This window comes from Micromesistius poutassou, assembly GCF_964030765.1.
Source record: "Micromesistius poutassou genome assembly, chromosome: 2".
Classification (NCBI taxonomy): Eukaryota; Metazoa; Chordata; class Actinopteri; order Gadiformes; family Gadidae; genus Micromesistius; species Micromesistius poutassou.
In genome coordinates, this window is record NC_140272.1 from 8,354,858 (window position 1) to 8,369,622 (window position 14,765).

At 44.4% G+C, this 14,765-nt stretch overlaps 1 protein-coding gene across 1 annotated transcript; it reads right to left on the bottom strand.

The window, feature by feature from the left end:
* Positions 1–285: 285 nt before the first annotated feature.
* Positions 286–5,017, bottom strand: LOC311339108 (uncharacterized protein; the record flags this gene model as incomplete). Its single annotated transcript, XM_084464470.1, has 5 exons — positions 4,345–5,017; positions 3,894–4,004; positions 3,370–3,431; positions 575–844; positions 286–324 (listed from the first exon to the last, which is right to left on the bottom strand). The coding sequence occupies exons 1-5, from the start codon at positions 5,009–5,011 to the stop codon at positions 286–288; spliced, it is 1,149 nt and encodes a 382-aa protein (XP_084320596.1). The 5' UTR covers positions 5,012–5,017.
* Positions 5,018–14,765: the final 9,748 nt, after the last annotated feature.

A 14,765-nucleotide genomic window follows, 5' to 3' on the forward strand; every position in this document is an offset into this window, starting at 1 on the left:
TTTGCCAATGGAAACGCAAAAAAGGCGTGGCGAGTCGAGTCGAGCTGGTACTGGCGGTGGAAAAGCGGCAGTCATTGTTTGCCTTGGCCTCTGGTAGCACACAAAGTCTGGCACATTGTCTCACACGTCTGCGTACTCTCTCTGATTCAGATCAGGATTGGGCTGAGAAACCTCTCCCCTCGTGAGATCATACAAGTAAGAGAAAAAGAAAGTGTTGCTTGGTTACTTCCCCCTTCTAATGTTAGTGTTGACATTTCTTGGGATGATCTTCCTTCCTTGGGTGGGTCAATCATCAGTGTCTGACCAGGGGTGATCTGTACATGCCTGTCAGGGAATCAAAAAGGTCAGTGAATACTTCACAACAAACAAGCATGAACACATCTGTATTGTGAATAATATAATTACTATTTAAAACATCAAGGTCCAATTTGGAAATCTTTTGTAACCCAAAATAATATCAAACTCCGAACCCTTAAGGTTCGACCTCAGCACATTTAGCCTCAGTGTCTAACCCCCCAGCCACTCCCAATCCCCCCTGCTTGTGGCAGAAGGTCCGCCCTTATTGGAGGCTCACCTGCGCGTATTCGAAGCGGTCCGCAAGGTAGCGGTTGCCCAGGCCGGTGATGTGGCCCACGTTCTGCCGTGAAAGTCCAGCCAGCCTGGCTGTGAAGTCCAGGGTGAAGGCCAGTTTCACCAGCTCTGGGGCCGCGGCGGGGCGGGGCAGTGAGGGGGTCTGGTTCTGGACGGGGGTGATCTCAGCCTCTAGGTAGATGTCGGCCAGCTTCTGGAAGGCCGGGTATGACATGCCCTTGAAGAAGTTGCTCAGAGTGGGGTTGTCTTTCAGCTGGGGGGAGGGATGAGAGGAGACCGTCATTGAAAAGCAAACTACTGTAAAGTTACAGTCAGGTCCATAACTATTGGGACATCGACACAATTCTAATATTTTTGGCTCTATACACCACCACAATGGATTTGAAATGAAATGAACAAGATGTGCTTTAACTGCAGACTTTCAGCTTTGATTTGAGGGTATTTACATCCAAATCAGGTGAACGGTGTAGGAATTACAACAGTTTGTATATGTGCCTCCCACTTTTTAAGGGACCAAAAGTAATGGGACAAATTAACAATCATAAATAAAACTTTCACTTTTTAATACTTGGTTGCAAATCCTTTGCAGTCAATTACAGCCTGAAGTCTGGAACGCATAGACATCACCAGACACTGGGTTTCATCCCTAGTGATGCTCTGCCAGGCCTCTACTGCAACTGTCTTCAGTTCCTGCTTGTTCTTGGGGCATTTTCCCTTCAGTTTTGTCTTCAGCAAGTGAAATGCATGCTCAATCGGATTCAGGTCAGGTGATTGACTTGGCCATTGCATAACATTCCACTTCTTTGCCTTAAAAAACTCTTTGGTTGCTTTCGCAGTATGCTTCGGGTCATTGTCCATCTGCACTGTGAAGTGCCGTCCAATGAGTTCTGAAGCATTTGGCTGAATATGAGCAGATAATATTGCCCGAAACACTTCAGAATTCATCCTGCTGCTTTTGTCAGCAGTCACATCATCAATAAATACAAGGGAACCTGTTCCATTGGCAGCCATACATGCCCACGCCATGACACTACCACCACCATGCTTCACTGATGAGGTGGTATGCTTTGGATCATGAGCAGTTCCTTTCCTTCTCCATACTCTTCTCTTCCCATCATTCTGGTACAAGTTGATCTTTGTCTCATCTGTCCATAGGATCTTGTTCCAGAACTGTGAAGGCTTTTTTAGATGTTGTTTGGCAAACTCTAATCTGGCCTTCCTGTTTTTGAGGCTCACCAATGGTTTACATCTTGTGGTGAACCCTCTGTAGTCACTCTGGTGAAGTCTTCTCTTGATTGTTGACTTTGACACATATACACCGACCTCCTGGAGAGTGTTCTTGATCTGGCCAACTGTTGTGAAGGGTGTTTTCTTCACCAGGGAAAGAATTCTTCGGTCATCCACCACAGTTGTTTTCCGTGGTCTTCCGGGTCTTTTGGTGTTGCTGAGCTCACCGGTGCGTTCTTTCTTTTTAAGAATGTTCCAAACAGTTGATTTGGCCACACCTAATGTTTTTGCTATCTCTCTGATGGGTTTGTTTTGATTTTTCAGCTTAATGATGGCTTGCTTCACTGATAGTGACAGCTCTTTGGATCTCATATTGAGAGTTAACAGCAACAGATTCCAAATGCAAATAGCACACCTGAAATTAACTCTTTAAATTAACTAGACCTTTTCTCTGCTCCTTGTTAATGGGATAATGAGGGAATAACACACACCTGGCCATGGAACATCTGAGTAACCAATTGTCCCATTACTTTTGTTCCCTTAAAAAGTGGGAGGCACATATACAAACTGTTGTAATTCCTACACCGTTCACCTGATTTGGATGTAAATACCCTCAAATCAAAGCTGAAAGTCTGCAGTTAAAGCACATCTTGTTCATTTCATTTCAAATCCATTGTGGTGGTGTATAGAGCCAAAAAGATTAGAATTGTGTCGATGTCCCAATAGTTATGGACCTGACTGTATATAACTACTACTACTATATTCTACTACAGAGTCATCACATGTTGATCCACAACTACAGAGTAGAATTTCTTTAGATCCCGGGTCGTTAAGGATCAGGTAGGGGATATACAGTACAGAGACAGGTCACTAAGGAGAAGATAAGCGTTAGACAGTACAGAGACATGTTATTAAGGAGCAGGTAGGGGATAGACAGTACAGAGACAAGTCATGAACGAGCAACTAGGGGTTAGACTGTACAGAGACAGGTCATTTAGCAGCGGCGGAGGTTAGACAGTACAGAGGCAGGTCATTAAGGAGCAGATAGGGGTTGGACAGTAGGGAAGCAGGTCATTGAGGAGCAAGTAGGGCTTAGACTGTACAGAAACAGGTCATTCAGGAGCAGGTAGGGGTTAGACATTGGGGCTTAGAAACAGAACCCTTTGGATTGTTAAATGTATTCCCTTAGCATTTCAAAAATTAAAGAACTACATTATGATCCCTTTCCATCCAGGATTACTTTTAAACATACTGTTTTCACAGAGGTTTCAGAAAGGGCAGATTGCAAGCTTTATTTTGAATTCAGAAACGAGTACACATTGCAGTGAGTCCAGCTAGCTATAAAGGGCATCACGTTTTTATTGATGCTGATAAACAGTTATGACTGTGATATGAACTCTGAGATATGGGAGATGGCACCAATATTGACTGGACTACATCGATACTGCAATACCTGTAATCTAGTCTCCTCAACATGAGCGCTAATGTGTTTGTTGTTGGTTGAATATGGTTACTAAGCATATTCGTTTTGAGTTTGGTTACCATACCAACCTTTTCATCGATGGCGTCGCCCTCCTCTTTGGTCAGGGCAATGATCCTGTTGATCACCTCCTCTGTAAACAGAGAGAGAGGAGGGGTTCATCTCTTTAGCGTGCCTTACTTCTTAAAAGGGGATGTAGGCCAGATTCAAGAGCTATTATTAGTTATTGTTGTTGTTATATTAGTTATTATTAGTGTGGTCAGAAATGCCATAGACATTGGTCAGCTAATAGTGAGGGAGATTCACTCTGAGAATATCTGTTTCGAGTTGACTGTGCCTGCGTCTGTATGAGCCAGATTTTAGAAGGTTCCAGGTTAAATTTCCCTTTTCTCTCTTCTCTGTTCTCTCGTTAAACTCTCAAATCTTTCCAACAGAACCTTCAGTATAATACTAAAAACCTAAATGATACTTCTTCTTGGATGGCACACGAAGGTTGTGTATGAGTCCAATAGATCATGGCTGCAGAGGACTTTGTAGACTCTGTAGGACTCTGTAACGTAGACCGTAGACACAGGTAAAACACAAGGGATCTCACCGTTCGTCATGACCGTCATCTCATTCACTTGAGTAACTTGATGAACAATCAACTCCATTTCCTCAGACACCTTCTCAAAGTAGGAGTAGGTGGGTTCCACGTTTACGATGGCTAAAAAACAAGGAAACAAAGCAAAAGGTGAATAAACAGCATGTTTATCATCATTGATCCCTGTGGCGACATAAAAAAACATTGATTTCTGCTTAAACCTCAAAACTAATTTTTGCAGGATTGGTGCCATTCATCAGCAAGTAAGTTTCCCCATACAAGGGATTATCTTGGTACACTTGCAAAATACAGGGTCCCAACTAAACGGGTCTGGTTTCGATCCCCAATGTCCAGAACCTAACCCGTAGGCATCCTTGACCAATAAGCCCTAACCCTAAGCCCTACTAAGTTGCTTTTGAATCAAGGGTAACCAATCAGAATCAGAAGCTTGAGGGGACCTCACCTTCCCCGACGGACACGGTGATGTCTTTATGGGAACTCTTCTTGAAGGACTTCTTGAAGCTGCGTCTCCGGGTGCTTCTCAGTCTCCTGGACTTCCGCTTCATGCTGCCACCGGTGGGCAGCGGGAGGCAGTTGGCCGTGACCTCCCCCTGCTCCCCCTGCCGGGACTGGAAGACCTCGGTCGACCCCCCCGCCCGCTGGGGGGGGGGCCCGTCCGGCTCGTCCTCGGTCCATTTCTTGGAGAACAGGCCCAGGAAGCTCTTCCACATGCTGGGCTTCTTGGTCTTCTTGGAGACGGTCACCACCGGTTTCACCTCCTTCTCCTCCTCCTCCTCCTCATGAACCTCCTCGTGGAGCCGGTGGAGGGTCTCAGGAATGCTGAGGTTTGAAGGAGCAGGAGGAGCAATGAAGCCAAAGTCGTGGCTGTGGGCGTCAGGGCTGGCGGCCAGGTGGAGTGAGGGGTCGCTGGAGTGGCGTCTCACCCTCCGCGGACGCTCCGGCTTCGGGACCCATTTGTCGGCGGCGGAGGGCTCGGGGGGGCCGCCCCCGTCGCCGTCGTTCAGACTCAGGCTGCGCTTCACGTAAACCTCCAGCAGGCGGCAGGTGTCCCTGCGGTTCACCGAGATCAGCTGGCCATTGTACTCTTTCTGCTCGACCAGCGTTTCCATGGTGACGGAGTGCTGGGGATAGAAATACGTAAATTGAAAGAAAATCGCAACGTGATCCGCAGTGTCTGTATCTCAACGGCAGTTTTTCATTTTGAAAATATGATTTGGTGAAAACAGGAACATAGAACAACAGTTTGAACCCAGTACAGTTCAACTGGGAGTCAAACACCCTGACTATAGATCTACAAATGCATTGAGCAGTTTGTGTTGAACACATGTAGGCCTTGGTGGATGATCAACAACATGTTCAAACAACAGAGCCTTTAGGGCCAGACTGCACGTGATGTCATGTTTGGGTCTTTAACAGCCCGCTAAGGAATGCATCCAACACACATTCCAACTGTGTGTGGCTCTCTAAAAAGTATCTAAAAAGTATAAATCTAAAAGTATCATTGCTTTGTGTAAACCTATTTTTTTTACATTATATATAAATATGGTGTTCTACTGCAATGCATGTACAATAGATGCGGAAAAAAATCCAAATAAGGATCCAAATAATTATTTAGGTGTGATAAAGTGTAGATAACGAGGCTATGCCGCTCACCTATATTTCCAAATCCAACCAACTTTAATTGACCGATCCAATCGCTGGTGGACAGGTGGATCCAGACAGCCTACGCTCCTGGTCGAGGTGAACTGTCCCGCACTCGACTGGGAAGCACTTCTTTTGACGAGCGCCTCTGAACCTAAGGTAATGCCAGCCGCCCCATGTATGGACTTGTTGATCGTAGCGGCTCCTCCCTCTTCTACCTGCCGCGTGTCGTCACCCTGGGGGCATCTGGGTGACATCATCAGGTAAGCCCCCGGAGAGAAGGAGATCGTCGGGTCAGGTGATAACGCGTCTTGAAACTGTTCACATTATCTTAGTGTGGCGGGGGCAATAAACAAAAGGATGATCTAGGGAGTTACACCAACAACGCCACCTTAGGACTTGCACCTAAAGAATTTACTCTTTTTCAAACTTTACTTTCTCAGAGCACAGGTCGGTACACAAATGAATACAGGCACGGTTTATAGAAAGTTTAACAAGTTTTATTTAGTCACAAATGGGAACACTAATTTATTTAAGTTACTTATCTACTGTAAAAACAATTATAGTTATTTTTATTTCCAAAGAGCACAATATTAATCTGTACCACAGACTCAGCTTAAGTTGAGACTGAGGAAATAACTAAGCTGAGGTCCTGCACGGCAAACAAAGAAAAGAAACCAAACAAAATATCAAACAAACTCAAATCAACACAAAAGAAAACAAAACCCATAATGCTACATGCATAACCTTTGCAGGTCCTCAAAGCTGTGCTACTTCCCACCCCCCCACTAAGGAGTCGCGGTCAGTCAGTCTTGAACTACTTTAAAACGAGCGTCTAACTGACGAGAGCAGAGCAACTAGGAGCAAGGCAACAAAAAGAAACAAAACGTGGAGATAAAGGCAAGAGGCAAGGCAGGGCAACAACAGCAACCTAACGCCAGGCAGGCTGCATGGTGGGCTGTAGCCTGCACCCATAAATAATGAAGCCGTCAGAAGATAGCGGCGGCAGCGGTGGCTAACCGGAAGGGGACACACACACACACCATCACAGCATACACGCCAACCTGGAGAGCGAACACATGGCACTCACTTGGCAGAGGAGAGAGAGAGACTGAACAACCACGAGACTATATGAACAGGTCTGCATTAGCAGCCCATGACGCGGCTGCACTACAGGTGCCGGTAAGGGGCGTGACACACACCTGCTGCAATCGCCAGACCTGCTACAACATAACTAAAAGACACAGAAGGGAAATACAATATATACATTTATACAGCCAATAACCACCCGGTTACATTAGAAACATCCCATCTCACCGCTGTCATGCGTTGGTGCGGGAATGGATTTTGATTGCATTTCCGATTAATTGAAATACATTCCTGCACCCCTGGTTGGTAATCGTCTTATCGTAGCCACGTAGTAGTTTGGTAAAGAGGCAAAGTCTGGGGTAAGGAAGTTGTTTACGGGTTCGCAGCCGCCGATGTGAAGACGTTTATACAGCCTATGCACTTCCGTGGTTGTTGCTTCATGTGAACGAAACACGCACACGCACACGCACACACACACACACACACACACACACACACACACACACACACAAAGGCTGTGTGATCTTACAAATTTCTTTCAATATTTCAAATCTTACAAATGATATTATATTATATTATATTATAGCCTATTATGTCATAAAAAATATATAATTTTAAAATGAACTATAGGCCCCAATGATTTGTTAGGACCAGGCTCGATTAATATAGATCTAGTTCACACATGATAAAAAAAGTAATTTAAAATGAACTAATGTATGAATGTAAATTGAAGTCTGTTTAATCAGTGGTGTGTGTGGACGATTGGAACGCGTGCTGTGGGAATGTGTCAGCATGAGACAACAGAGATAGGCGAACGGAAAAAAAAACATCAGGGACCTAAACAAGACGAGCGAAACCGAGAGAGAGAGAGAGAGAGAGAGAGAGAGAGAGAGAGAGAGAGAGAGAGAGAGAGAGAGAGAGAGAGAGAGAGAGAGAGAGAGAGAGAGCACCATTATTATCCATGGATAATAAAAAAATATAGCCTATTATATATAAATAATTTATACCCATTCCCATGGATAAAAAAAAAAATATATATATGAATATAGCGTATATATATATATATATATATATATATATATATATATATATATATATATATATATATATATTAAACCAAGTTAAACCATATTTGCATGCAAAAAATATATATGTTTAACATCCTATGTGCTAGTTATGGATTTAGGCTAATCACCGGTTTCCTTTAGTCCATGATTTTGAGTCTTGAGAAAACAAATTATTATGCAAAACTGCAAATATGACGTGTTTGTGTACTTTTTTCTTCTTCTAATTATGCGTAGGTCCTGATTCTATAGTTATATTTTGTATCATACAGTCGAGTCATTCGTTATTATATAGTCCTGTACCTGCACCGTAGTGCCATTAGGGGTCGCCGTAGACTAAAGTCTGTAGACGGGACTAGAATTGAGGGGAGCTGACAGGACACTAGCTCGCCCTGCAGGAAACCTGGTGATATTGTCCTCACCGTTTTTTATGACCCAATCAAATGAGCTTATTCTAATTTTAAGACAAACTAATTAGAATACAAAAAAAATAAACAACACTTCCATATTTATATACAAAACATTAGTCTGGTTACTGTATACATTACTATCAAGCTTCATCATTAGGCAGGACTTTATTTCCCTGGATAACCATGAAAGGAAAAAATGATGAGCGTAGTCCCAGCAGGTCTACCCCCGAACTTCTGAGTGAGTCAGTGGTGCAGTGCCGCCGTGGTGCAGTTAACCTGTCATTATTATGCTCACTCTGCCCCCTCAGGCCTGGGAGGGAACACCATGGGTTCATATCGACTACCGAAGGCCAGCCGACAGATTTATACCCAGGGTTCTTTGAAAACATATAGAGAATAAAACATGAATCAAATTAAGTACCACCAAGGTTTCTTCCAGTAAATTTAAGGTGTCCAGTCGGTGAAAACAACATCACATTTCTAATTTCTCAATCTTCTACCCTTTTCTACCTTCTATGTGTGTGTATGAAGGTTTAATTAAACTTTTATTATATCGCATCTTATGCACCTACACGGTTACAAAGTGCTTTACATGATAAAAACAAGAAAACCAATGACACACAATGAGGGATAAAACAGTAGTCAATATACAGTATATATTGACAATATGTATATTTCGCTACACAGGTAGATATATCCACCTCCCAGCATTGTCCCTGCGCTATCCGAGGGCCGGGCCATCAACAACGGTGTGAATAATTAAGACAGACCAAAAGGTCCCTTGCATAATTGAAGGAGAATGCAGGGGAAGGGAGACAGCGGCGAGCCGGAGATTCCCTCTTACGTCAGGGCAGGTTTACGGCCCTAAACACGGGTCAAAGACTCCCTCCATTCCACCGCACAGTGCTCATAAAACGCAATGGCGTTTACAGGAATGCTGATCCGCCAAAATTAGCTTGTAGTGTATAGCGTAGCAGCAGCATCGTCAAGTGGTTAAGGGTGTGGGAGTCCTTGGTGAAATGTTCTGGTGAGTCCCGACGAGAAAGATAATGTTCTGGGAGAATGCGGCTCAAATATCCGCAGTGTAGCCTACCTGTAGTCATCCTTGAGCAAGATGCCAGCCCCCCGCCCCATCTGTTCCTTAATGGCATGTACATATATATAAAGCCCAGTGTAATCTCTTATGAGTGAGGTCTAAAGGCAGGGCTTGCTCGGTGGCACAGCCTGCAAGTAGTGAACTATGTAGGCAATACGGCTTGTAGGGTCCCAGGTTCGATTCCCACCTGTGGTCGTATGCAATGTGTCTTCCCCTCCCTCTTCCCTACCTGTTTTCACAACCCTCTTCAAAAAGGCACACAAAACGTCAACATATGTAAAAAAAACTGTTATCTGATCATCACTATTATTAACTAGTACCCTTACAATGGTGCCAGCACCACTATTCTGTATACCTGCTATTCCCTGTGCCAGGCTCGGTGGTGTTGTGATCCCGAACTGTTTATGTTCGCCCCGTGGATGTCGGTCAGGCGATCCCGTTTCTCTTGCTGCTAAAGACATGCACGCTAATTGATGGAGCTAACGTAGCCGGCTAGCCGAGCCGGCTGCAGTGAGTGGTGTGTGTCTCGCCAGCAGGGGGGTTCACCCAGGGACTGGTGTTGCCGGGTAAAAAAACAAAGAAACAAAAAGTATGTTTCACTGGGAAAACAGAGTGGTCTTTCCCCCTAGATAGCTGAACTGCAGAGTACATTGACAAAACTTAGTGTGGAGACACGTCTTTTTATCCAGGTCTACGTGGATACACATTACTGCACCTGATGGTGTGTGTGTGTGTGTGTGTGTGTGTGTGTGTGTGTGTGTGTGTGTGTGTCAGAGAAGTCTTGAGAGAAGTGTCAATAAAAATGTTTTAGGCCAAATGTTCAATTTGGTTGAATATTCAACCAATTATTTTATTATTATTAAATATACATTTTAAGTTTATCCTAATTGCACAACATGTAGATGTGATGAACCGTACATTGATTCTTGAACAGTATATGAAACATAAACACAGATATTGTGCTCTCTATTCATTGATAGGTAATTCCCTATGACCCTCATTGCGGTACAGTCGTTCTCTGTGTGTCTATATCACCATCTGCTCGTTAATCTTCAGGGACATATGGTTTCACTTTGAACTCCTGAACCCAATGGGTTTTATGTTTCTCTCTCTCTTTATATTAGTCTCCCCCGGCCCTCCTCTCTGGCTGCCCAGACAACACAGATGCTCTGCTATACACTCAAATGCAAACTCCCACTGAAAGCTGTGGGAGAGGACATTATTATACTGGGCATTTTTATTATTATACTGGCCATTATTAGGACGAGTGTGTGTGTGGAGGATATCAAATCCCTCAGATACAGGATAATAGGTTTATCAGTTAGAAGTATCGTACACATTGCAGGATAGTGCTGGACTCCCAGTTGTGTGGTCCTGAGTTAAATCCCCAATGTCCGCTGCATAATCTGTAGGCATCTGAGAGCAAGATGCGAAATTCCCTTTGGATACAAGTGTCTTGCCCTGCTCCCATCCCAACCAGTAGAGCGAGGCATTGACATCGCCAGGGCTATGTTTAGAGTGTCGACCCAATGTGCAAATATTACAGCCAACGTCATTTAAAATAACAAAGCAAGGTTAAATGACGAGGGACTGTACAGAACTGCACAGCACAGAAGCATCTAGAAGGACTCCGGTCGACGGGCACCTGTTGTTCATGTTCATTGTGTGTGTGTGTGTGTGTGTGTGTGTGTCGCTGGGCAAACACACACACAATGCCTCAAGGGTACATGATACTGAACATGTAGTCCATCAAGAAGCCATCAGAGGAACACAGGGCCCTTGATTGGGGCCCCGGTCCCCCCAAGGGTCCGCAGTATAATCCTGTGGATCTCAGTGTCAGCTGAATGATCATTGGAGCCGGACCTTAAAGTCTCATTCCGCTTTGCGGCCCCTGAACGGTCTTTGAACTCGCCAAAGCCAGCCCAGCAAGGACATACCCAAGGTCAATTAACATGTATGAGTGTGTGGTGTGTGTGTGTGTATGTGCATAGCATGTGTGTGTATCTATGTATACGTCTGCATGTGTGTGTGTCTGTGCCTTTGTGTGCATGTGTGTCAGTGTGTACATACGTGTGTGTGTGTGTGTGTGTGTGTGTGTGTGTGTGTCTGTATGTATGTTCAGTCTGGGCTGTGTGTGAGTGTGTGGGTCAATTTATATGCTGTGTGTGTGTGTGTGTGTGTGTGTGTGTGTGTGCATCAGTGACCCTGTGTGTGTGTGTGTGTGTGTGTGTGTGTGTGTGTCAGTGCCCGTGTGTGTGTGGGTAAGTTTATATGCTGTGTGTGTGTGTGTGTGTGTGTGTGTGTGTGTGTGTGTGTGTCAGTGCCCGTGAGTGTGTGGGTCAGTTTATATGCTGTGTGTGTGTGTGTGTGTGTGTGTGTGTCTCTACGTGCAGCAGCAGCGGTGCAGCAGCAGGGACAGGTAATCCAACCCACGCAGAGGTCCTCCCGTCCGGGACACTGTAGCCTGGAGGTGGCACGGGCCCCGCTGCTCCATGCTGCCTCGGCAGCCCTGATGTTTGGCCCCAGGCTGGTCCGCTGACAGAGCCGTAACCCGACCCCCCCCCGATATGTGATTCAGTGTCTGAGCTGCGATGAGCCACGTCCATTGTGCCTTCAAAACACTGCACTTGTAGTTAGTAGTTCGGCATTCACCCGGACCACAGGACCGGGGACAGTGCTCGCTCGGACACACTCGGACAACTGCTCAGCCGTCGTCGTTCATGTCGCGATTTTTTTTCCGGTGTGTTGTTGATGTCATTACGGCGGCTGCCGGCGTCAAAATTAATTTCTCCCTCGGACGAATCACTTATCGGAGACTGGCTGGATTTGATCTCTCATTGGAACATCTGATGAATAATAAATGGCGGCCTCACATGGGCTTTGACCTTGCGCCGTGGAGTCACCTGTCTGGGGAGCGCTGGAGTGGCCGCCGGGGCTGCTGCGTGCCCCGGTATGGCCCCGTAATCACTGCTTATTGAGGTGGAAGGGCCGCATTTGTGAACAGTAGCTACAACGATGGGGATTGCCCACAGACCACTGGACACACTGTGAGGAAGACTCACGGGCACTATAGTGTGTGTGTGTGTGTGTGTGTGTGTTTCCCATAGTTTCCCTACACATTGTTGTTTTGATATGACTATGACTGACAGAGGGCAACACTTAATCTGGGAGGCCAGGTTAGTTGGCGTTGTGAATGATTTACCTTGCATGCATATTTCAGTCTGAGCTTTTGCTTTTTTTTTCTGTCTCCAACAAAGACATCGAGCTCCGCGTTTCTCTCTGGCGTCTATAAACAAAGCCGTGCTATGGAACACACACACACCTCACTTGTATTGGAGACACCTTACCCCAAAGCGACCCCAAAGCCACTTAAAAAGCAAGCTTGCGCAAGGCATCTAGGATAGGATAGGATGCTTTACATCAGGCCAAGGACAGTAGGGTCAAGAACCTTTCAGCTGAGTTGAACACGCGACTGAACCTAGCTTGCCCCCGGCCCCCCCCACCCCCCTGCCTCCTGGATTAGCTACGTTAGCACATGTAGCCGCTAACCCTAATCCAGCCCTGGAGCTTAAAGAAGCTAAAGGTTGACTCCTGCATCGCCTCCATTCTCCCTAATCAATATTATATTCTTCTTGTACCCTTGGAAAATAAATGTGTGCTCTGCTAAGCTCAATGCATTTAGGAGAAAGATAAACATCGACGTCCGCCTGATTGGGTGTTTCACAAAGGGAGCTTTTTTTACAATGCAAGGTGACTTACTAATAACGTCATGGAACTTCTGGTCCGCTGGGCATCGGTATGCAATAAGGAAAATACACTATACTGGAGGATAACCATTTAATAAAAGGCACTCTTTACAAGGTAAATAAAATATAAGGATACAGGTACTATTAGTTATTACTTATATAATAAGCGCTTCGATAAGAACAACGATAACAATAATAATGATAAGAAAATTAATACAAGTAAAGTGCTGTATAAGAGTGACTGACTAAAGTCACCCTCGCAAACTTATTGCATCATCGATTACATGTATTGCCGTTTCCACCAATGGGAGGAAACCTTAAGATATTCTATGGGTTTGTCCGCCCGTACATTATATTTGCATCAGTGAGGTAATCAAAAAGGCATGTAGGTACAGCATTTCTCTCTCCATACGTGGTGACCATGTTGCATGCATATGTATGACCAACCCCTGTCATCTCTTTGCCAGGTTTACATTTACAATACCCAATAAGTATTGACTTTCTGAATCAAGTGATTAACATGATGAAAGCACAGCGTGTTTAACGTATTTAGCATATTTACCTCACTTTCCCCTTAGGACTTCTATCTTGTTTTTGCACAGCCATGCAGCAACAATGTAATGTTCAATAAATCTTTTCGTAGCCAATGGAGAAAAATCTCTTTTTTTTGTAGATGGTCTCACCCAAAAACTGCTGGTTAAATTTCCTTTATAGTTTTGTGTATGAGGAGTTTATCTATTACCCACGCAAGCTGGTAATTGTCGCAAGGCTTACTAGGTGACTTATGAGTTTGTAGTAAAAGTGTGCTTGTTTTGGTATGTTTTTTCAGCATACATTCATATAATGATTAAATTGTTATAATCTGTAAATGGGTGCTTATTATTGATTAACTGAATAGAATAGCTTTTAGATCAACCAATATACCCGCCGAATATTTTCTGCAATCAACCGATAAAGATAATCGTGAATTTGACAACAAAACATTTAAATTCACATAAAAACATAATTAGTTTTTGTTTTGCTATCGGAAATTGCTACCTTAAACACATGGCTACCGTGTGCCCAAAGACACAGTTCTTATCATACTGTACACTAAGCAGGTTATGATTTACACTATATTTCAGTCCTCATACATGCAAGGTTAATGGCCGACTTTTAAAGAGTTATTGCTGCACTGCATCATGGTAAAAGGTGTTGTGTGGCATTGTCTAAGCGTTCATGACTATAGATTTACTGGTAACACATTATAAACCAATTTCCTCTTACAATTCCCCCCTCCTCCACCATAGATACATCCTCCTGTCCTTGGGAAACCACATGGTGGAGCTGGAATGAAATCTGAGCTTTGTATATCCTTCTATTATGAATGCCATGACTGTGGAATATCCACTGCCCTCAGTGAGGACACAGCTCAAGGCTACATTAGTTAGATTAAAGCCTTTGTGTTGTGCTATTTTTTAATATTCTATGTAACACAGTGAAATACCCGTACCACATTATTTCTCTAGTTATCCGTAACACATATCCATTTCAAGACGTGTCTGTTGTAAGACACTCGCCAACATATTTTCTGAGGTGTGTTTGGATACACTTTGACACATCCACATGCAGCTTGCTTAAGACAGTCTGTTCCCATGTCCGACACACCGTTCAATATCTTTATAATACTGTCGTTTGTTGCATTACTGCTTACAGTACATTTCCAGTGCGGCACAGTAACCACGAGTAACCGAGAACACACGTTCGCATCACACTGTTGAACAGGTTTGCTCCTGTCCGACTCTCTCTCTCCCTTTCTCTCTCTCTGTCTCTGTCCA